Here is a 22286-nt window from a genome sequence, read left to right on the forward strand (position 1 = left end):
ATCTGACACGCTGGCAGAGGCAGGCTTAGCCAGTGGCTGAGGGAAGTGGCATGTCCTGCTGCCAGCAGGTTTCTGGGGTTCGCGGCAGTGAGCTGTCCTACCACGTCAGCAAAGACAGTGGGGCCTGGTGTGGTGCTGGGGCACCGGTACACATGCTCAGCAATTCTGGCATGGCTGGCAATGCTCACTGACACCTTGCAGGTGCTGCAACTCTCGTGGTCTCATTTTCAGTGCTGGTCAGGGATCCTGCCACTGCTGAGTGCAGTGCCCTTGTGCCACCCCGTGAACAGAGCACAGTTCTCTTTTCTTTAAATATCCCTGCGTGGCAGTGTCTGCCAGAGGAAAGCCGCATGGATAGGGTACCACCTACCCTCCATGGCAGCAGTGTGTCTCCTCTGATGTCTTGCTCTCTGCTGGGACTGTCAGCTGGGGCAGTGTGTCACTTGACTTCTGTACCTACCAGCTGCCGGCACTGCAGGGCCAGGCCCACAACTGGGGCTCTCCGGCCCTGCAAGACATTAATTCACAAGTTCTCCTGCTCCCCTCAGCCTCAGTTCTCCCAGGCTGCTGTTTGACAGGCAGGTGAAAGCTGCCGCACTCTCAGAGCTGCTGTGCCAGACCGAGCTGCTGCAGCTGAACAGCCGCCTGACCAGAAAAGCAGCCTGGACCACTCTTGCGCAAGCTCTGACCAAGGTTTAGGAGGTGCATCTCCTGGAAGAGGCTGAGGCTTTTGCTTGGAAATCACAAGTAGTGAGAATCATCCAGGCCAGCCCGTGAGTGGAGCCATGCGTCCCTTGGGCTGCTTGCACCGGAGTGGGTTCAGCTGCCAGGCAGGAGAGCCCAGCCTGGGTAACTGTGGCAGCAACCGTGTTCTAGAGAAATCACAGACAGTGAATCACCACTGTAACCCCTCCATCCCCGGAGTTTGCAGCAGGTCACAGCCATCCTGCATATCCCTCTTCAGGTACCCCGCAATCACAGGGACTATCTAACAGAAACACCAACGTCCAGAGTTGGGAAAGGCTTGCCAAAGAGCTGGAGGTTGCATCAGACAGGATCTCACCCTGACACTAGCTGCCCACAAAGTGGCTGTTGGGGGCCAGCACAAGGAGGGCCTTTGTTCACTTTATCAGCACATCTGGGCTTGCTCTAACTGACATGACAGAGGGTGACGCCTATCCCGAGCTCCTGCTCTTGCGCTGCCTTTCACGTCCCCGTGCTGCAGGGAGGGCCGCGGGGCACACGGTCAGACACAGCTCACAGCGGGCACCAGCACCAGTGAAGCACCCCTTCGGGAGCGGGCTCCAGCTGGATGCCTGCTCCTCACCGGGGCATGCAGGCAGCTCCTGCCTGGTGGTGGGTGCTTCATTTCAGCCCTTGCACTTCTTTCCAGTTTCCCAGTTGTGTCATTTCCTTTAGCTGCAGCATCTGGGAAGGGTGGCAGCTTTCCTGGGACCAGCAAGAAAGGGGGCCTGCACTCTTAGCTCAGCAGGTTCCCTCTTGTATTCTGAGTTTTCAGTTACCATCACGAGTCTTTTAGACCAGGAGCAGGGCTGAGCCATCTCCTCTACAGCTTCTCTAGTGCTGTAGATTCTGTAAAGAGCTTTTCCCTTCTACAGTTTTCTTATCCTTAACCCAAACATGCCACACGCTCTGTAAACATCCGCAGGCTCTTATCGCACATCGCCTCTCCTGAATTCTGTTCTCTCCTATCGCCTCCCTCATTCCTGTGACTGCACAGGAATTTCACTTCGTGCTTGCAGCTGGAGCAGGCACAGCACAGGCAGGCCAAGGCCCAGAACACACCTGCTTCTCCGCTGGCAGGAGACCACCTCCACTTTACTACCTCAGACACCCACCGTTTTCCCTTCCCAACACCCTTCTCATCCCTCACACTGCAGCCATGCAGGACAGAGTGAGCAGCAAGGGCCAGATCTTGAAGACAAACATTGCAGCAGGGGCCTTTTGCCTCTTCTCCCCTGGCAAGGATTGATCTGCACCAGAACCCGTTTCACAACTTGGCAAGCCCAGGGATTCTGGTCTTCTCCCACCCCTGGTGTTTGCAGAAATACCCCTGTGGAACAGAAATTCTGCCACTTCCCACCAAAGACCCAGAACCAGGAAGTTCCAAAACAGAACCAGAATGGACAGCAGACGGTCAGTTCAAAGATTTTATTTAACTGTCATAAAAGGAGAAGCAGACGATGATTCCAAACCTGTTAACCCGGGTCTAGGATTTACAGACAATATGCACCAAATCAACAAAAATCTCTCTAGGGGCAGGGCAAGGGAGAGTTAGAGGCAAAGACGTAGCTACGAGAAAGCCACATGTACTTGGTCCCGGTTCTAATACGACCTCAACGTGGTAGGATCCAAATAAGAGGGCTGTGGAGGTGGAAGGTGCCTGCCCAGCCCTCAGGGGTTCACAGGCCCCAGAGGACTCCTTCACCCCGAGCACCGTATCAGCGCAGTCTCGGATGGCAGGCTGGTGTGCTGCAGGGGTCTGCTATGGGCACGGGGGCAGTCGAGTGTCAAGGCAATAAATACTGACAGGCCAGGCACAGATTTAAAAGGCAGAACAGATACATAAGGCATTAACCGCTTCTGAATACTTGTCCATTGCAAGCTCTTTGTTGATCGCATCAGGAGAGCAGCTGCAGAAACAGACTAGTCCATCCTCAGCCCAAAACAGCCAGGAAGGGCAGGTGCTTTCCTGGAATTTCAGTGCTTTGCAGCTACCTTGGCTGCAATGAGAAGTGTGAGGTGATGGCAACACTGGTGTCTCCTGCACCCACCTGCCTCGAAACCCCCTCTATGCCTCGGAGGTGCTGAGGCTGCCAGAGAGTTTGGAGCTCTACACAAACAGGGCCAGGGGTCCTGCCAGGCCAGCTCTCAGGGCAGCGGGAGGGGTGGCCAGGTGTCACCCAGGCTGTCACACCACCCTCTGGAGATGTCCCGTCTCGGGTGAAGAACGGACCAGCAGCAAAGCGGGAAGTTGTGAATCTTTCCTAATAACCCATGAGGGGTGTGACCAAGAGGAATGCCATGCCAACAAACAGGGGGAGGGTGGGTGGCATTTAAAAAGTGTAACAGGGGCAGGGCCCCCTCCCTAGAGGATACATGTTACACATTAAGGCATCATGGTTACAGGGAACATCCACAAATGAAGCTGCCAGTGTTCCCAGGACACTGACTGGGTGGAAGGGACAGGCCGGGCATGATTTTAGCCAACAAACAGATTCAATAGCTGCCTGGCATCAAAGTTCTTCAGCTACTTGGAGGCAGTAGCTACCCTGAGCTGTGCACAGGAAAGCCAAGCATGGGATCCTACACAGAGCATAGGAGTCTCTCCCCTTCAGCACCTACCCGAATAGAGGAAGGTGAGAAGCAGCAAAGGGCCTGGCAAGGGAGCAAGTGCTCCCAACTCTGTGCTAGGACAGCACGGCCCTGGGACGGGCAGCTGGAGATCAGATGTAGACAGCACGGTTTGGTCAATGCACTCAGCGATTCTCTGGGGAGGGGGCACGTTACAAAACTGAGCTCTCTGGTCAAATTATAACAGGGGGTGAAAGATAAGAGGGTTCCGATGTCAGCACTTTGGTACGGGGGGGATTTCTACGGTAGCCACTGTCTGATTCACGCTCTCTGGGGTTTGGCCTCGGGAAGGGCTAGTCCTTCCAATCCTTCTTGATGGTCAGGTTCCACTCCCAGGACAGGTGGTCAGTCTTATCATCATCTGTGAACTTGGATTTGATGTTGTAGCTGCCCCGGGCCAGCATGCCCTTAGGGGCTTCTTCCATGGGGGTCAGAAACTCATACTCCTCTGCTCGGGGGCCATAGCTCCCAACCATGTATTCGGTCTTGTCAACTAGAAGGAGAAAAAGAGGTGTGTGGAGGCTGTTTAAGAGCCTCCCCTGCATTTGGGGCAAGGCTAAAGCAAATGAAAGGTCTGTTACTGCTACAATCCACAGCAGAGCTGTGAGAATGAGAACGTCACCCAGACTAACAGCTCCATTCACTCCAGGAACATGTCCTCCTGCAGGGAGCGTCTCGTCCTCCCCCAACTAGCACTGCTGTCAGCAGTGACCTGTTCACTGCCGCACTCCGGTGGGGATTACACACCAAGCCCCAAGGATCTGCCACCCTGCAGCAGACCCAGAAGCCTTCACACATTGCCACGGGCTCAGCAGCACAGAGATGACTGAAGATTGTCTCCTCCCATTATGAGCTGTGGGGCACCAGTGGGTTAGCCCCCATCACTGCAGTGGGAAGAGCAGAAAGCCCTCACACAAAGCAGTACCTGAGTCACAGAGAAGCACTTACTTTTCACCCCTTTCCGGAACGTGTGCTGAATATACTTCAACCCTGACACAATCTCCCTGTTAACCTGCAGAGAGACAAGCAAGGACTGTAGAAGACATCACCTAGACACACTGCCCACCCCACCCACAGGAGGAGACAGTTTCCTCCACAACACCACTTTTTGGGGTTCAGGCACTCCCTATGCTGGGATTGCAGCAGTCCAGTATTCCACTTGTTCTTCAGTTTTCAGATCTGAACTCTTACCCTAAAGGAGATTTTTATCCGATATTCCACACCCTCCTTCAGGACAAATGCTTGCTTCTTGTAGCTCTCTAGGTCACCTACAAAGAAGGGAGAGGGTTGCTCAGAGTCCCGTTGTATTGTGCTCTGGGGCGAATTTAAGTTGCGAGAGGTGATCAGGATAGTATCTGTGGTAGCAGGGGTCACCCTTACTGCCTGTACAGCACACAGTTCATCCACTGCATTTTTGCATGACAGGAGCATCCCTGCTGCACGGCCCACACTACCTGAGGTGGGCAAGCAATGCCCTGCGAAAGGACACTGCAGCACAGCAAATGCAGTTAATTAAAGAATGTTCATCTGTAGACATTTGCTCTGAGGCTATTGCCATCTCGAAGCTGCCATTAGTGTCGCTGCAGAGGCTGGAGGACAGCTGGCTCCCCCACCCGGCAGCTCACACCTCTACAAAACGAGGGCTGGCAAGAGAGAGGAAGCAGAAAGGCCTTCCACTTCGACAGGGGACACAGCCACCGGCTCAGAGTACAGAACCCTCTGGTGGCCTGAGCACCTTACTCTGCCTCCAGCACAGGGGCATTTCTGACAAGGGAGGGCTTGCCTACCACGCCAGTAGTGCTCCTGCGGCACTTTCAGCCAGGCTGCACAGCAAGCCAGCTTTTACCTGGAAGAAGGACTGGAATTCTTCCCCAGCTCACCTGTCAGGTCCAGCTCCAGAGGGCCAGGAGCAGTAGCACAGACCAAAGTCAGTTTGGTCACCACCACATTTGGAGCATTGGGATCTAGAAGACAAGAGAAAAGGCTGTTAAACACCCATCCCTGATACCAACCAACACAACTCCTTTTCCTTCCAGCACACTTCTTGAAAGAGCAAGAAAACCAGTGAGAATGACATCCCCCCAGTGAAGGTCTGGGCTCCCCGCTGTGTTAGGCCCAGCCCCCAGACTCCCCAAGAGCATCCCCCTCTAAAGCAGAGTGCCACCCGCCCCTCAGTCCCTCTGCCATATTCCAAGGGCCAGAGATCAGCAGGGGCGGGTGTGCAGACACATCCCTTTATGCTTCTGGCCATGCTCCTGCCAAGGTGCAAAGAGCTGGGAGGAGAACAGCTCCTGGGCAGGAGTGGGGATGAGGCTAGAGATGACTGATGGAGCTCTGGCTTGAGGGAGGCACAGCCACGTCCCAGGGCTCACCTGCAGTCACAGTGACAGCACCAAGCAGTGCCTCCTTGTACTTGCGCAGGCTCTCGTCATCCTTGTCCAACTCCTGGATCTCCTGGATGCTCTTCTGGGCAGGCGGCTTGTAGTTGACAGAGTGTTCATCCTCCTCATTTTCAGCTGCAATCTGGGCCAGCTGCTCCGCTGTTGGTTCCTGCTCTGCCATCCTCACACACGCGAGTTACTCTGAAGCAGGGAGGAGAAGTGTAACTGCACCTACCCCTTCCACCTCGTGGGCTCCTTCCCAGCAGCACAGCCCATCAGCACCAACCAGGCTTCCCCAGAACTGCTCCGCCGTGACTCCACAGGCTCCCTCTCTCACTTGGGCCCTTCACGGGCTGTCCCCACGGGGCCTTCAGGGGACACAACCCTGCCAGGGGCCCGTACCCTGCCACCCCTGCAGACTGCTCCAGTAGGCCAGGTCTTGTATTCAGCCCATGGAGGCCCACACAAGAGAGTAGAAAAAATTCAGCGTTGGTGCTTTACTCATGAGCTGGAACAGGTAAATACTCCAAACCACAGAGAAAACACTCTCCTCCACAAGATAACTGGGTCAGGCTTTCACTCATAATAAACCTGAGCCCAGAAAAAAAAACAGTTCAGTTCTGCTCTCTGCAACACACGACTCCAGCTAAGAATAGACCTCTGCTCTGCCACTGCCACAAATGCCAGGAGCCTCTGCTGCAATCTAGAGCTCACAGTTTGTAACTCAATCAGATCAATCCACTGGGTGCCCTGGAGGAGTGGAATGAGACACCTGGCTCAGCTGATCTCATGCTCGGTTCCTTTCAAAGATCTGTGTCACACACGGCCAGTGAAACAGATAATGGATTAAAAACATGAGCAGAGCTTGGCTTGGTTGTCCAGGGCTCTAACCAGGAAACACCCAGCTGCTCACTGAGGGCTGGTGAAAGGTGATGCCAACGCCCTGTTAAAAACCTCAGTAAAAGCCAATGACATCCTCAGTAATTCCTGATGCTCCACAGAGCACGCTGTCCTAAGGGTCATCCTATGGCAAATATCAACTTGGACACTCTAAAGACTCAAAACATTCTTTCAGTGACAGCTTTTGAAAGGCTTTTTGTACAAGCAAAATCTTTCACAAATGATCTGCTGATGGATCCAGGTGTTTCTGTCATCATCTGGCATTCCCGTATCCTGTTCAATATTCCTGCCTGGAGCTCTGTGCTAGCACACACAACTTGCAACAGACTGTGGAACTGCATTCACTGCTCTGGCATCTAGTTTCCAAATAAATCAAGAACTACAACATTTGGTACAAATACAACAAACGCACACAATGCATGTAAATAGAGGTTTAATTATGATCTACATGCACCTAAAGCTTCTCATACAGGTTACACTAAATAAGCTAACCATCATCCATTCTTTTCATCTTTGAGCTAGCTGACATAATATCACACAGTTCAATTATTCCATTTCAACCCAATGTGCCACCCAGAGGGGGAAAGACAGACCTCAGCGCTGACATGAGTCACACAAAGTTTACAGAGCACATTTTATAGTGATGCAAGGCAAGTTCTGCAGATGCCAGAGCCAGTCTGACTCCATGCCTCGTTCAAGCCTGGCCATGGCCATAACAGCAGAACAGTGGAAGTGCCACCTGGGCTCCACTAACCTTTTTAGCCATAAATATTATGAAGGTTTTGTTGGGAAACAGGGCAAAGGAGACAGATTAAACACAGAAAGTGAAATTTTGCACATCTCTGCCAGAAGGGAAGACTACAGCAGACCCATCAGCCAGTACGCAGAGGAGAGAGAAAAGGGAAGTGGGAAGTGACCAGCCCTCCTGCTGCGATTCTCAGGTGTGGAGCTTGTGCTGAGATGGAGCTGCAGCCAGGCCCCTGCTGGGGACCTGCTCCTTGCCCCCTGTCAAGCCCGAGAAGAGACGTTCTGCTGACTTGTCCTGGGCAGGCAGCGCTTCCCCAGAGAGGCTGGCACAGCTCTCGGGGTGTCCTAGGGTAGGATACTTGCGATGGATGCAACTGGTGTTTGGTGTTCTGGGTATTAAAGCTTGGCTACGATTTATCACCAGACAAAGGTGGGGGACAATGTGGCACTCTGGGATTATCACAAGGGCTTTGGCACTGTGTGGCACAAACGTGTCTGTGTAGGGGAGTTTTGCCCATTGTACCTTCGCACTTACAACTCCCAACAACTGCTGGTACTGACCCCTACGCTTTACAACAAACAGCTGGCCCTTCTGCATGGCATTCTCCAATATCCTGGCACTGAATATCGTGGAAATTTGTATTCAAAAGGCCATTTAATCTCATGGCATACACAAACAACTGATCAGATTTTACCCTGATATCTCTATCAAACCCAGTCACGTGCTTTGTGCTCCTGTCCAAAAAAGCCTCCAGCCTTGAAGATTCCCAGAAGCATTGAGCGAACACTCACTCAAGCATCTGTTCTACTGCTTGATCCCCTTATTGCAGTCCTTCATCTTGCCTCCAGGCTAGATTTCACCTCCCAAGCACTACAGGTCATTCTCTCTCTGTAGGCTGAAGAACTCCTAAGAACACCTGTACTCCTCCTAAGACACCTGTAGCTTTCAGGAAATGAAGTGATGGACTTCAATGGAGCTTTAAAGAACTGAAGTCCCAAGTCACTGACTTCTGTTGACTCCCAAACTCTCTGCAAATGAGGTCTCTTGAAAGCATGAATATAATAAACAGATGAACACGCAGCAGAGAATCCACATGCATATCCCCGACGGTGCCAGGTCCCTTTCTGCAGCATTAGTGTCCACCAGGTGAATACCACCTTCCAATTTTCAGACCAAGCAGAGACAAAACTTTTAACAAATAGCCTGATCAGCACCTGCAAGCAAGAGGCCACAGGAGCCATCAGACAGCCTCTCATCAAAGAACCAAAGCTCACCAAAGCCAGCACTGCACAGGCGGCCAGGGATCAGCACTGCAAGGTGAACAGAGCAGCACCAACCACAGTGCAGCTCCCAACAGCAGGATCAGGTCTGGAAGATCGCTGTGCTCCACACAGGAACAGCCTTAGTGTTATGCAGTGCTGATTGCTAGCAGCTAAAACAGCAGCCAATTTCCAGGATCTGCTATCCTACCCTGATCAGTTAAGAAATGCATTAGTTCGGTCTGACCCAAATGCAGAGCTACCACGCATTGATAACCAACCTGCAGATGTAACAGACAGTGCAACGGTTTCCTCCCACACATCACCAGCACCCAATCTTCATCAGCACCATTGGGGTAACCCCACTCACAAACAGATATTTAGCAACAACCATGCCATACAGGGCACAGGAAAAAAAAAAAAAGAAAAAAAACACAAACCACAACACACACACGCACAAAAAAAACCAAACCACAAAAACCCCAAAATCCAAATCTCCAGCTCTTTGGTTGTGTTCCTATGCCTCTACCCTTAATCCTGTGATCCAGAGCTAAAGAAACAATCATGCACACCACCACACGGATTAATCAAGAACCACTCCAGTCCCCACAGGATCTCTAAAACAATGGAAGGCAACCAGAGACAGAAGACGGCTCTTCACACCAACACAAAGCACTGTTCCACCCACAGCTTAGGCCAGGCCAGGGTTCAGCTCTCTGAGGAAGCCCTGGAGAAATACCACTTCACCTCTTCCAACAAGCTTCCCCAGAAGCAGCAGTCAGAAGAACAACATCTCCGACCAGGCTGCATCAAAGCCACTGCTGCAGCATTCCTGAGAGCAGCAGGCTCTTGTGCCCTTGCTGGACATGAGGCTCAAGAGGCACCCTGCAACGCAGCCCCCACCGCACAGAGCACTGCATCTCATCACCATGGGTCACAGCACCTCAGCTGCTTCTCCAAACACAGAGCCAGAAAGGAAGGAGATTCCCAATTGCACCAAAACTTTTCTGAGGGCCTCAACCTTGCCCTTCAGGCTTCTCAGACAAAGCATTTATTACAGCTCAGGATTAGTAAACCTGAGCCTTTCCAGGTATGTGAAAGACCAGCCATCGTGCTGCTGGATAAAGTGAAGCCAAGGGACTCAGTCACATGTGAACTGCCTGGACAGAGAACTGCACTCGCATATCCCACCTGTGCCGTGCCGAGACCTCCAGCAAGCGTGCACTGACATGCAGAGGAGAGAGGACCTGCAACACAGCCGTTCAAAGGGCTCCGCTCCTTAACAAAAGCCTTCCCGCTAGGCTGCTGACCTGCAGCCAGGCACAGGTGCCTTACAGGAGCTTAACACCTCAGACCTCAGGCATTGCTCAGAGGTGCTGGGAAGGAAATTCCTCCTCAGCTCCTTTTGACACTCAGGAGATGCTCGGGTGCCCTGCTCAGCACCTCTGCATGGCAGTTCTCTGGTTCTTAAGACTCAGTCACAGAACACCTGAGCTGGTGCTGCCGCAGCTCCTGGGAGGCTCGCTGCCCTGCAAAACGGCACGGACCCACTGTGGACTCTGCCACGGCCAGTAGGGAAGGTGACTCCCAGCCTGCAAGCAAATTACAGGAGTGGGCTCCTTGGCCATGGAGAAACACCCAGGGAAACAGGCCTGCACACTTCTCAGATCCTTGCCGATCACAGAAGCCTGCAGAAGACAGCAACAGGCTGAATCACTTCCCACCTGGGAATTTGCACTCAGCTGCCTTTGCTGCTTCCTCAAGTCAGAGTTTCTCCTGGATTCTCAGCATTTTTCAAGCAGGGCCAAGAGGCTCGCAGCAATGAATGCAAGATCCCCACCTTCTGGCAGACAGAAAATCTGCTAGGAACACAACCCAGTTTGTTTTTAGGCACACAGTAGTAAACAGCGACTTCTTCATACCCCGGGATCAAGATCCCACAACACCAGTGAAACCAGGATTAGTCAGAGTCTCTTCAGATGAGCTAATTGGCTTCGGACGTCCGTTAGGACACCACGCAGCCGTGGACACGAAGCAGTGCCAATTCGAGTGGTCCCCACCCTTCCTTCTTCCCCCATGGCGCAAGGGAAAGCTTGTGCACCCACACAGCAAACTCGGAATTTGATCCAGTTAATAAGCACTTCTGCAGGGCTATTTTCCAGCCAGATCAGTTCACTGCTCTGGTTCACTTTGCAGCTACAAATGCTGCTACGCTGTGAGGACAGGGAGCCAAAACTGCTGAAACCAGCTCAGGCTGCGCTGCCACTCCACACGCACGACGGCAGCTTGAGAGGCTGGATCAGAACTGAGGTGGGCTCGGATGGTTCCCAGGGCAGCGCAGGGGAGGGAGACAGGACATATCAGCAGCAAAGCAGAAACCAGTGACTCAGTGACACTTCTCAAGGCTGAGTGCTGCCCTCTGATGCCACTGGGAATTCACAGGCAAAGGGACATCCACATAATGCCACTGCACCACCCGCTTTGTAAGAGCATCCGAGAACTCTCACTCGCTTGATCCCCGCACTGGCTCACAGCTCTGGGGATGAAGGATTCCAGAAACAGTCTGCTGCCTTTCAGGATTTCGGCCATTTGGAATTTTTTTTTTCTTTTCTTTATTTTTGGCTCGTGTCATAACCCTGGACTGCAGTTCATCTACAAAGCGTTAACAGTCAAGAGCAAAACCAAAGGCATGAGCAGATGGTTCCACATGCTCACAACTTCAGAAGTTTAAAAACCCCTTGCTGTCCCACACCCATGATGCAAACAAGATGCGTGGGTAAACCCCTCATCCCCATGGTGGAACACAACAATGAAACCATCTCTGCTCAGCAGTTATGGGACAAGAATACCCACAGTGGAAGAATGCTTGGAAAACCAGAGCAACAAAGCTCTCTGGACTAGACATGAAACCCTCAAGGCAGCAATTTAGCTACTTAGCGTGACTGGGAGTTCTCCTTGTCTAAAGAAAAGGAAGTTACGACTTTCAGACTTGTTGCAAAGAGCCTATGGAGCCAGGGGAGACCTCGCCATCCTGCTGGCAGAGCTGTAAAGGGAGAGGGAGAACCAACACCTCCTCCAAGAGCCAAACTACAGCCTTTGTGCACGGTGCCCCAGCTGTTTTAGCATGCACCGTGCCTACAGGATTAAGGGGGATCAAACGGGCTCTTTAATTACTCAAACACGGAAGGAAATCGACCCCGAGGAAGTCGCTTCCAAGTTCCTCATTTCATAACTAGAAACCATTTCTGGAAAATCTGTTTGAGACACACGCGAGTGCTCGGTCCCCCAAGGCCCTGCGAATCGAGGAGGGCTCAGCGTTCCTCTGCACCGCCCCCGCCGCCCACGGGGAGGGCTCCGAGCGCCGGCTCCTTCGGGAGCAGAGCAGACCCAAACCCTCCACGTTTCGACCCAACCGCGGGCCTGGCGCCCCGAGAGCTCTGCTCCGCAACGGCCCCCACGGGGGACAGCGGCCCTCCCCGCCCCTCGGAAGGTCGTGCAAGGGCACTCGGAGCCCCTCTCCCGCGCCTCGGCCGCGCCCCAGAGCCGGCGGGGCGCGGTACGGCCGGGCCGGGCCGGCCCCAGCGGGGCGGAGGCGCGGCCCCGCCACCTGAACCCGCCCCGGTCCCCGCCGCTCCGCGGCCCCACCGCAGCCCGGCCTCGCCCTACCGGCCCTGCTCGCTCTCCGCGCTGCGGTGACAACGCCGCCGGGATCCGCCCAGCCGCCCGCGCACCCCCGCACTTCCGGGACACGCCCGTCACTTCCCGTTATACGAGGCTGAGACCCGCGCCTCACTTCCGGCCGCGGCCCGGCGCGCTGATTGGCCCGGGGGATAGGCGCGCGATGGCGGGATGGATGATAGAGTTGCGGCGGACGGGTAGAGCGCCACGGGGCGGGGCGCGGGAAGGCGCGCGCGGGCCGCACGGGCTGGGGTGGGGCAGGGGGCGGGGCACGGCGCGGAGGCGTCGACAGCTCTAGACACGGTTCTATTTTATTACGGCAAAGGTGAAAAAGCCACCTCGGCCCAACAGGCAACCAGTAAAATTTATCCCAAAAATAACTCGGTACAAAACAGGTCTGCGTCAGAATTAAAAAAAACCTTTACAGGAGTTTAAAACCTATCCCAGAACGTAAAGTAAAACAAATCCCATCCTCGGTATTAGTGGCCGCCGCACCGCCCCCGCCGGGGAGCATGGGGCCAGATTGGAGTCCTTCCCTGCGCCCGCCGCCGCCGCCGCTTTAGCTGGTGTCCATCTGGAAGAGAGGAGAGGAGAGCAGCCGTCACCGCGTGCCCACCATGCCCCACGGCACACCCACCACGCCCCATGGCACACCTGCCTCTCCGGACGCAGCCCAGCACCAGCGACCCACCGCAGTAAAGTGAGGCACACCGGCAAGCTGCCCTGCTGTGCTCCCCCTGCCCCATCCGAGCCGCTGCAAAATAACGCTATTTACGCATCCCCAACAACAAAGACTGTTCTAAAAGATCAGACATTCCCATGCCAATTTTTTTCTGGAATTCTGCTCATTCTCCCATAGTCTCACCTCAGTTTTACCCTATTCCTACAACACTGACTCTGCTGTCATGATGTACACGTGACCTCAGATTTCTATTGAGATTTTAATGCAGCTGCGGCACAGATGTCTGAGCTAATTCTGAAGGCAACAAACCACGCATGTGGCTCCATGCATGAAGACTCGGAGTCGCCATTAGCCTCACTGACCCTTCCTCCATTAGCATCCCATGTAGTTATTTCACATGGAGTTTTTTCTTTTTTTTTCCATTTCTGCAGCCCATTATCTCTGTGGGTTTTGTAATGCAGCTCCTGTTCACCACAGCTGTTCCAGCTACTGAAGAGCCTGCCCTACGCCAGCCCCAGTGAGCTGGGGAGCTGGAAAACGGTCCGTTACTGGTCTGTCAGTAACAGCAGTTGACGAAGCGTTCCAGAAAGTAAAGCCAAGTACTGGACCAAGGCACTGCTCGGCTTTACAGGGAGACTGCTTTAGCCCAGTCACATGGAAAATGCTTTCTCTTTCCTGCCGGCTCTGGGCTGCCAATGTTTCCCAGAACGAGATGCCACAGGGAACTCCTGGACAGTGCCCGAGCAGCACTTACCCTGGCATTGTAAGCATCCAGCTGTGCATCTAGTTCTTCTGCGGAGAGTTGCTGTTTGGAAGTTCTTCCAGCTCCTCTGCCTCTCCCTCTGTTCCCGCCACGAGTACCTCGCCTGTTGCCTCCTCCACCACCAAATCCTCCTGAACCACCACGGTTTCTGGTCATGCCACCTCTGTTTACACTGTGATTTTTAAAAAGCAACTGTTCTAGTGCATTTTGGTTAACCTAAACAGGCACACAGGATTCTGCTGAACGGGAGACGGATGCATGCTTCCCACACAGAGAAGGGCCAGGCACATTCCCGCCCCGCGCTGACTGGGCACAGTGACTCCCACAGCCGTACGGCATCTCACCTCTGTGCTGGTCTCCTCTGTGTGTCGATCTGTGACGTGACCAGCTGAATGTTCATGGGGCGCCCTGGAAGAAGAGCAGCCCGTAAGCCTGCGAGCGGGACACAGGCACGTGGGCTGCTCCAGTCAGCCAGAGAAATACCCTATGGAGATGGCCACGCAGACTCACCATCCAAGGGGACGCCGTTGTACTGCTTCATTGCTTTCAGAGCATCTGCCTTCCTTTCGAAATGCACATCCGCTGTCCCTAGGCTGCGGCCAGATCTGTCATAGTGCACAGCTGCCTTCTTCAAGGTCCCAAACTCTGCAAAGAGCTCCTGAGAAAGAGAGGGAGAAAAGCGTGCACACCCATCAGCCCTGCAAACACCGCACAGCCAGGAGACGGCACTGCCAGTCCCCTACACACAACTGCTCTCAGCAATCGCAGGTGCTTTTCAAAACATCATTGACAACTCAGAAAAAGCACTGATGAAAAAGGGGAGCACAAGCCCATCAGAAGGATTTCAGAAAGCTGACACAGGTGGCAAAACCACTTGTCGAGCGCACATTTAGTCAGCAAAGAAGACTCAAGGAAAACTGCGGGTCTTTTTGTTGAGGCTGAGTCAATGGTGTGACTAAATATAATCCAGACCCTAATCCATTTCATAGAGAAAGAATGATCCCTATGAACAGAGATTGAGGTGATCACAGTTTCATTGTGCTGGACACCCCCCCCCGATCTTTACTAAACCAAGTGCAATTTAAAAACATAGCCCAGTAGGAATACACCCCAAAAACTGAGACTAGGAAAAGCTCTCTGCTGAAGTATGTCATTTGCTGTTAGAAAGGATGGAAATGAAGAGGCAGCAACGGAGCCACCAACTTTGTTTCACAGGTGCTACATTTAGCAAGTCAAGGATACCTCACCTTGGCGACTTTCTGCTACACCCTGTGCCTCAGAAGCTGCACACCTACACCAGAGCAGCCAAGTGCCCAAAGGGACAGGCCACCTTCTCCAGCATCTGCTGCAAAGCCTGACCGCCACGCAGCTGTCTCCACAAGTCACTGCCCAAGCATCTGAGGTAGCACTAGACATGTCCTTCCACCTCCTAAGCAAGCAGCACTTCAGGCAGGGCTGCAGGCCAGCTCCTCCCTTGGACTCATTCACCAGAGGTGAACGTTACATGGCACTTGATAGAGGCTTTCTGGAAGAGAGCACAGCACCAGTGCAGTGGTGCTCAGCCACTCCTCCAGAGCTCCCCTTGGCACCGTGGATAACACAGGAGTGATGCTACGCAGCTCCTCCAAGGGCAACACGCCTCCAAGGTTCCTTCCAGCCAACACAGCGCCCAAGCTGCGCTGCACCACAGTAATGATGCAATTAGCATGGAAACAAATAAAGCAATCCCCATATCTTGGGCAGCCCAAAATTACATTATGGGTAATAACAAATAGGCACAAAGCCATTAAGTCAGCTTTGCTGCTAAATAAAACATACATGGAAGTTTGTCTGCACTTGAGCCCAAGCCAGCAGCAGAAAAGGCAAATCTCAACCACCACACAAAGCACAGGAGCTGGTTAAGCTGAGGTGACTTCACAGAGCCACGTTTTCCACATCAGGGCCTGACTACAGCAAACAAGAAACTTATTTAAACCGAATCTGAAGAAACATGAAGAAGAGAGGTGGTTTTAAGTGCATTATCCTGTAACTAGGTGACCTGAAAAAGCTCACTTCCAATTCCCCAGGCACAGCCAGATGGGCACGTGGAGTAACTGGAATTAATTAACCAATTAAGAGAGCAGAAAAGTGTTGGGTTTTTTTCTCCCTGGTGAAGACCAGAAGCTGATTTAAAAGGAAGTGCTTTGCAGCATGCCTGAAGCAGCACAGCTCCCGTGGGGACACACCTGGGATTTGCAAATGTTTATTTCTGCACAACCAACAGCCCACTGGTGACCATGCCCCCACAGCCGGCGGGGGAGTACTGCACCTCGGCCCCTCTGACCCACACAGCCGGGGACAGCATGCACTGCACACCTGTTGGAAAGAATCAGCCCAAGGCATGGCTGATACAAGAGATACAGCAGGCAGCTTGGCTGGAAGACTGAACACAGCAGGTACCGCAGACGCTGTGGAGGAGGAGAGCGTGCTCTCCCTCACACACAACCCTTCCCAATTACACCAAGGGGTGCATCCGTAGGAACACCTTGACGCTCAAGAGAACGCGACTTTAACAAAGCTGCACAAACAGGTCCCATAAAACCAAAGCACGCAAATGTACATGCCACGTTGTTACAGAATTTCTGCAGTTACACAGCCCTTAAGAGCTTACACCATTTAAATTCTCGAGCCACAGCTGGATTCAGCCGAATGGCAGCATTCTCCCACTCCCGTGCTGTGGCAGAGCCACTCACAATGCAATCAGCTACAGCTCTGCAGGAGACAGCGGCTTTTCTGAATGGCAGCCCCATGAGATCACCCAAACTGCCGCAGGACAGGCTCTCATGGCACAAGCCCCAGGTGATTCACTCAGGGATCTCCCGGCCGGCCACAGAAGGCAGCAGGACCCGCAGAGCTGCCGTAGCCACCAGTGCGCCCAGCCCCCACATTATGAATTAACTCCACTGCGGGGCGACTCCCCAACTGACCTGGATATCCGCATCCGAGACGCCAAAGTCCAGGTTCGAGACGAGCAGCTTCCCGCCGGTCTCCACGCCGGCCCCCGCCCCGAAGCCGCTGTCGAACAAGTCGTGCTGCCACTTCTCGGGGAGCTGCTTCGGCTGCAACGAGACCGGGACCTCGCTGACCGGCACCGGGGCACCGCGGGCCACAGGCCGCCGCCCGCCCCGCCGACAGCGGACAAAGGGCCGCCCGACGGACCCGCCCCCCGCCCCATCCCGCTACCGCCTGCCCCGCCGAAGGCCCGACCCCGGCCCGGTCCCCCGCGGCGCTTCGCCGAGCCCCGCGGGCAGCCGCACCCCCCGCCCGCCCCCGCCGCGCTCCATACCCGGCTGTAGGGCGCGGGCCGGTTCCTGCCGCCGCCCCGGGCCATCACCGGCCTGTTCCGCACGGGGCCGCCGCCTCCCGCCCGTCCGACTCCCACGCCGCCTCGGCCGGGCCCGCCCCCGCGGGTGGCGCCGCCCCGACCCCGGCCGCCCCGGCCACCGCCTCGGCCGGCACCCCGCTGGCTGCGGTTGAGCTTAATGATATCGTCCAGGGACATGTCCATCTTGTCGGCCATGATGGCGGCTCCGCTCTGGGGCCTGCACTTCCGGCCGCGCTGCGCCGACGCCGGAAGCGGAAGAGGCGGGGCCGGCAACGAAGGCGCGGGGTCCCGCGCGCGCTTGTGCGCGGGGTCTTGTGGGGCGGGGCGGGACTTCCGGTGGGGCGGGAGATGCGGGTGCGGGTGCGGAGCTGGCATGGCGTCGCCTCCTGGCTGTGGGTGGCCAACGACGAGAACTGCGGGATCTGCCGGATGGCCTTCAACGGCTGCTGCCCCGACTGTGAGCGCCGCGGGGCGGGGCGGGGCGGGGCGGGGCGGGGCTGCGGCCCCCCGGGCCGGGCCTGACGGGCTGTCCGTGCCGCAGGCAAGGTGCCCGGGGACGACTGCCCGCTGGTGTGGGGACAGTGCTCGCACTGCTTCCATATGCACTGCATCCTCAAGTGGCTGAACTCGCAGCAGGTCCAGCAGCACTGCCCCATGTGCCGCCAGGAGTGGAAGTTCAAGGAGTGACGACCGGTACCGGTGCATCGGCGGCGAAGGGGGGCGGGGCGGGGCCGCTTCCCGCCGCCGCTCTGCTCCGCGCTCCCGCCTGGGCCGCCCTCAATAAACGTGCGGCCGCCGGTCGCTCCTCCGGTCTCCGGTGTCCTTATGCGCTCGGGATCGGTGCTCGGGGTGGGCGGCGTGGGGGACCGTAGGTGTCGGGACCGGCCCTTCAGCGACGGCTGCGGGGCCGCCGGCGAACAGCTCCTTCCCCGTGGAGGGCGGGCGGCGCGGGGCGGGGGCGGACGAGGAGGGCCCCCCGCCCGGCTATAAAAGCGGCGGCGGCAGCCCTGCAGCGCTGCATTCCTGCCGGCACCATGCGCGCTGCCCGCTGGCTGGGGCTTGGGCTGCTCCTCTGGCTCTGCTGCCCTGCCGAGCCCTGGTACAGGCCGGCAGCCGGACCCCGCCACTACTGGGTGGGCAGAGCCTCAGGGCTGCTTACTGGTCTCCGCCGCCCACCCCACGCCCGCCGTTCCAGCACCGACGGCACCGTGCTGCTGCCTGGCCTGCCCACCTGGCTCCACGCTGCGGTGAGTACTGGGGCTGCACCGGGGGCTCAGTGGGCACGGAGGCTGCTCACCACAAGGCGCTGGGCACGGTCTGTGCCAGGGCGGGAACGGGGTCCTGTGCTCACCGGGACTTGGTCGGGACACCCTGCCCCCCCCCTTCCTAGCACCAGCCAGTGCTGTGTGTCCTGGGGATCCCGGTCCTTGCTGATGGTCTCCCCTGCAGGCGCTGTGTGTGACGGATGTAGCCCCTGAGCCATGGAGCTGCCGGGTGCTGCCTGGAGCCACTGGCACTCTCCAGTGCAAGGCGGATGTGACCACGTCCTTGGACCCCGTGGAGTGTGCGGATGCCTGAGCCAGCTCCAGTGGCTCTGTGGTGACAATAAATGTGCTTGTGCTGGCTCCATAGTTCTGTCTTTGCAGGGGAGGGAGGTGCTGTGGGGTGGGGGGGACTGCATCCAGGTCTGGGGAGCTCTCTGCTGCTGAGCATCCCCCACCTGCAGCTTCCCCGGCTCCCTGAGCCCTGTGGTGCCTTGTCTGGGGCCAGGGGCTGCCCTGGGTCAGGCTGAACAAAGCTGGGGACGGGCTGGGCAGGGGGATGAACATCACGCTTGGAGCTCTGGAAACACTCTGGGCAAGAGGGCAGTGACAGCCCAGCTGTGACGGGTGTCTGGTAGCAGGATCGGGGCTGGAGCTGAGTGCAGTCCCCAGCCTGCGGCTGCACAGGGGCCCCCGTGTCCCCCAGGGAGATGGACAGCCCCATCCCCTGCCTCCTTGTGGGCATGGAGGTAGGGGCTTGGTCAGCCAACCAAGCGCTTACCTCCTGCTGCCCACTTCCACTTGACCTCTGGGCTCCACCAACCCATGGGGACCCACAACAGCACCGGCGTGGCTCTGGCCTTGCAGCCTAACTGCCCCTGGGCCCCTGTGAGCAGCCATCCTCACCCTCAAAACACCCAGCAGAAAAAATCACGAGTCATGACCAGCAAGTTGCTGCCCTGCTGGCAGACCCAAGGGCTAGCGCAACACCCATGGTGGCTGCAGGGCATGGTGCAGGGAGCCTGTGCGGGCAGCACGGTGCCGGGCCAAGCTGCAGGAGCAGCAGGAACTGACGGGGCTTTGCCAGGTGGTGAATGACCACAGGCAGGGCACTCCTATCCCTGTGTCACGCCGGCAGGGAAGGGCCATGCTGACCCCCTGCCCTGTAGGAGACCCAGGCACTCCAGCCATGCTCTGGCAGCAGGACACAGGCTTGGTGACAAGAGTGGAGCAGCAGCAGCCCCCCATCACCAGCTGCTCCCTGGCAAGCGTCCCCCCACCCCCGACCAGGCATCAGGAGGGGCCGCCCCCTCCACAGGGCCAAAGTCACAGTCCCCCTGGAACACCACATTCCTCATGGAAGGAGCCACGCACACCCCCATCCAGTGCCCCCAGCTGCAGCCCAGCCCCACCACAATTCTGCCACACCGCACCAGTCTTGGCAAGGCCCTTGCCCTCTCCAGGGCACAGCACAGCCCAGTCAGAGACTGCTGGTGCCAGGGGTCTTCCCAGGAAGCCGGTGGGCATCAGGGCCATGATACAGTGTCCCTGCCATGGTGGGGGTCAGCGTGGCACCTGCTGGAGCTGCTGCAAGGTGCCAGCACCCACCACTAAGCTCAGACCCATCTCTGAAATCCCACAGACACCACGTCAGGACCAGGGAGGCAGCAGCAGCATTACCACAGGGGTGTCCCAGGTGCAGCCCTCCTCCCCCCAGCAGCAGTGACACACTGGCTCAGCACCAGCCATGGTCCCAGCGCCACCACACGTGACAAGCAACTGCACAGCCCCAACCCTCCCCGCGCAGTGGGACGAATGTACTGGTGTGTCAGGACCAACATGTTGTGAGGAGCCAGGTCCAGGCTTTGACCAGGGCAGCAGCAGCCAACAGTGACCCGCTGGGCATTGGGGTCTGCTCACCCCATCATCCCCCCTCCGTGAATGGCCAACAGGACCCTGGGGGATGAGCCCCAGCCTGGCTCTGGGGCCCTGTGCCATGGCAGGGTCTGGGCCAAAGCTGCCAGTTCCCCGCACCAGGGTCTTGACTGCTCTTACAAGATTTAAGGCACCTGCCACAATTCTTCCAGTTAATTAGTTCCCATTAGAGAAATGTCAGGCACTACAATTTGCATCATGAGGGGGGGCCTCCTTGGGATGAGTGTGGGAAGTGGTGTCTTGAGCTTCTGTGCTTGGGGGGCAAAAAAAAAACAAAAAAAACCCCAAACCACAGAAAAGAAAGTCACAAACTTGAAATTCATACCATTCCCCCCACACCCTGTATTTTAACTCCACGCTCATTTTCAGCCCCTGGACTCACAGGTTGTCAGTAAACAGACACTCAGAAGAAGGGCCCAGAGGCACCTGGAGAAAGGAACATCATATGCAAAAGTTTTCAGAGTAAACTCAGAAACAGCTCTCAGAGGCCCCAAGGAACAGCAGCTCCCGCCGCACTCTGGCTGAGCAAGCAAAGCTGACATTTCCACGCAAATAAGTTGTACAGGCAGGCAAGCACTCGCGCATGATGAGAGCAGAAATAAAGTACTTCTGTCATTTCTTTAATAACAAAGGTACCTGTTTGGGTCCCAGAGGCAGCTCATTTACATGCAAATGCTCAGCCCCGGGTAGATGCGTCACTGTGGCTGAGTTGTTTGTTTTTAATGACAAACTCTCCTGCGGCTCTGTGGGAGGGGGCCACGCGCTGCAGAGGGGTTATTTGAGCGCTCGGCAGCTGGAGGGTCCCGGGAAGCAGCTGACAGCTTAGCATCACCGCTGCTTCGGGGCCGAGGATCAACTTTGCCAGCTCCAGGCAGCAGAGCTGACGTGCACCGAAGCAGTGGGGTCTCAGGAGGGCACACAGGGAGCTGCAATGCAGACTACAGCAGAGCACCAGCTCTGCTCCAGCACAATGGGGTCCCAGCACACACACCCCCTGTGCCTAACGCTGCTCTGCCTGCACCCACAGCAGGCAAAGTGCTGGCCAGAGCCGCTCTCCTCCAGACCAGGACTCACCCCCTCCTCAGCACCTACACCCCGACTGCGGCCGGGAGAAGGACAGGGCTCAGCCCAATCTCACAGAACCTCAGGGCAGCTAAGACCCTGATTTCTGCCGGGCTGAAGCTGAACAGGGAGCCAGGGCACAGCCCCCAGAATGGCCGGTTCAGGCAGGGGCAAATCCCTGACAGCAGCCGCTGCCTTCAGTCAGGAAGGGAAAAGCCCTGGTCCTGGCTGGAGAGCTGCAGCCGAGCAGCCTCTGCCCAGCAGTGGACAAGCAGCAGCAGCAATGGCTTGCTGGGAGGGAGATGTCCGTTCCCAGACCCTGGGGAGCATCTCCAGCCAGGCAGGGGTCACAGCAACAGGCTTTCCACCGCAGCCATCATCTTGCCACCAGCAGGCAACGCAAGACAGGCATCCCCTTCCCGGAGAGGGAGGAGCATCTTCCTTCTCACCAAAGAGGGCAGCAGAAGTTTAGGATCACTCCCGCACCCCACAGGGCTGCCCTTCCCTCTCCTCTGGCTGCAGCTCTCCCTGCAGAACATGGCTGTGCTGCTGGAGAGCCCTTTTGCAGAGCATCAGCACCCAGGGAAGGGAGACCCCAGCGCAGGACAGGGAGTGCAGCTGCCAAGGCTGGGAGTAGCCACGACCAGCCAGCCCCTCCTGAACAGGAGCATCTGGGTCTCAGCAGTGGCTTTGGGGCTGGAAGGGACAGCTGGGAGGAGACCAGGATGAGCAGACACACTCATGGCATCACCCGTGCTCACGCAGCACAGGGATGGGACTGCCATTCCTGCCACGGGCACCCAAGGGGCTCCAGCTACATCGGGAGAGGACAGGAGGCTCCAAGTTCTCCAGTTGCCCTGCTGGGTGCTTAGTGGGG

At 56.4% G+C, this 22286-nt stretch overlaps 4 protein-coding genes across 6 annotated transcripts; 2 read left to right on the forward strand and 2 right to left on the reverse strand.

Annotated features, from left to right (window-relative positions):
• Window positions 1-2157: 2157 nt before the first annotated feature.
• On the reverse strand, window positions 2158-12423 carry ARHGDIA (Rho GDP dissociation inhibitor alpha). 2 transcript variants are annotated; one of them, XM_082492027.1, is made up of 6 exons: window positions 12330-12423; window positions 5748-5957; window positions 5256-5339; window positions 4567-4643; window positions 4324-4387; window positions 2158-3868 (listed from the first exon to the last, which is right to left on the reverse strand). In XM_082492027.1, exons 2-6 carry the CDS (start codon window positions 5935-5937, stop codon window positions 3669-3671), a joined length of 615 nt encoding a protein of 204 aa, XP_082348153.1. In that variant the 5' UTR covers window positions 5938-5957; window positions 12330-12423; the 3' UTR covers window positions 2158-3668. The 2 variants fall into 2 exon arrangements, with proteins under 2 accessions (XP_082348153.1, XP_082348154.1); XM_082492028.1 differs by lacking the exon at window positions 12330-12423 and adding an exon at window positions 6043-6068.
• A 211-nt stretch (window positions 12424-12634) lies between these two features.
• ALYREF (Aly/REF export factor) lies at window positions 12635-17368 on the reverse strand. Of its 2 annotated transcripts, none has more exons than XM_082492203.1 (6): window positions 17112-17368; window positions 16753-16884; window positions 14297-14444; window positions 14131-14194; window positions 13778-13949; window positions 12635-12915 (listed from the first exon to the last, which is right to left on the reverse strand). In XM_082492203.1, exons 1-6 carry the CDS (start codon window positions 17343-17345, stop codon window positions 12901-12903), a joined length of 765 nt encoding a protein of 254 aa, XP_082348329.1. In that variant the 5' UTR covers window positions 17346-17368; the 3' UTR covers window positions 12635-12900. The 2 variants fall into 2 exon arrangements, with proteins under 2 accessions (XP_082348329.1, XP_082348330.1); XM_082492204.1 differs by having other exon boundaries at window positions 13778-13958; window positions 17112-17360.
• Window positions 17369-17480: 112 nt separating this feature from the next.
• ANAPC11 (anaphase promoting complex subunit 11) lies at window positions 17481-17962 on the forward strand. Its single transcript, XM_082492223.1, has 2 exons — window positions 17481-17607; window positions 17692-17962. The coding sequence occupies exons 1-2, from the start codon at window positions 17499-17501 to the stop codon at window positions 17835-17837; spliced, it is 255 nt and encodes an 84-aa protein (XP_082348349.1). The 5' UTR covers window positions 17481-17498; the 3' UTR covers window positions 17838-17962.
• A 151-nt stretch (window positions 17963-18113) lies between these two features.
• Window positions 18114-18765, forward strand: NPB (neuropeptide B). Its single transcript, XM_082492224.1, has 2 exons — window positions 18114-18397; window positions 18600-18765. Exons 1-2 carry the CDS (start codon window positions 18185-18187, stop codon window positions 18726-18728), a joined length of 342 nt encoding a protein of 113 aa, XP_082348350.1. The 5' UTR covers window positions 18114-18184; the 3' UTR covers window positions 18729-18765.
• The last annotated feature ends 3521 nt before the right edge of the window (window positions 18766-22286 follow it).

The sequence above is a fragment of the Vanellus vanellus genome (assembly GCF_965231255.1).
Source record: "Vanellus vanellus genome assembly, chromosome: 17".
Classification (NCBI taxonomy): Eukaryota; Metazoa; Chordata; class Aves; order Charadriiformes; family Charadriidae; genus Vanellus; species Vanellus vanellus.

Coding starts and splice junctions, on each gene's coding strand:
- ARHGDIA (XM_082492027.1), bottom strand. CDS start 5,937: ATGGCAGAGCAGGAACCAACAGCGGAGCAGCTGGCCCAGATTGCAGCT. Junction 4,644..5,255: donor TCTGGAGCTGGACCTGACAG/GTGAGCTGGGGA, acceptor CCTTCTTTGTAG/GTGACCTAGAGAGCTACAAG. Junction 3,869..4,323: donor GTTCCGGAAAGGGGTGAAAA/GTAAGTGCTTCT, acceptor TTCTCCTTCTAG/TTGACAAGACCGAATACATG.
- ALYREF (XM_082492204.1), bottom strand. CDS start 17,345: ATGGCCGACAAGATGGACATGTCCCTGGACGATATCATTAAGCTCAAC. Junction 16,885..17,111: donor GGCCCGCGCCCTACAGCCGG/GTATGGAGCGCG, acceptor GTCTCGTTGCAG/CCGAAGCAGCTCCCCGAGAA. Junction 13,959..14,130: donor CAGAGGAGACCAGCACAGAG/GTGAGATGCCGT, acceptor TAAAAATCACAG/TGTAAACAGAGGTGGCATGA.
- ANAPC11 (XM_082492223.1), top strand. CDS start 17,499: ATGCGGGTGCGGGTGCGGAGCTGGCATGGCGTCGCCTCCTGGCTGTGG. Junction 17,608..17,691: donor CAACGGCTGCTGCCCCGACT/GTGAGCGCCGCG, acceptor TCCGTGCCGCAG/GCAAGGTGCCCGGGGACGAC.
- NPB (XM_082492224.1), top strand. CDS start 18,185: ATGCGCGCTGCCCGCTGGCTGGGGCTTGGGCTGCTCCTCTGGCTCTGC. Junction 18,398..18,599: donor CCACCTGGCTCCACGCTGCG/GTGAGTACTGGG, acceptor TCTCCCCTGCAG/GCGCTGTGTGTGACGGATGT.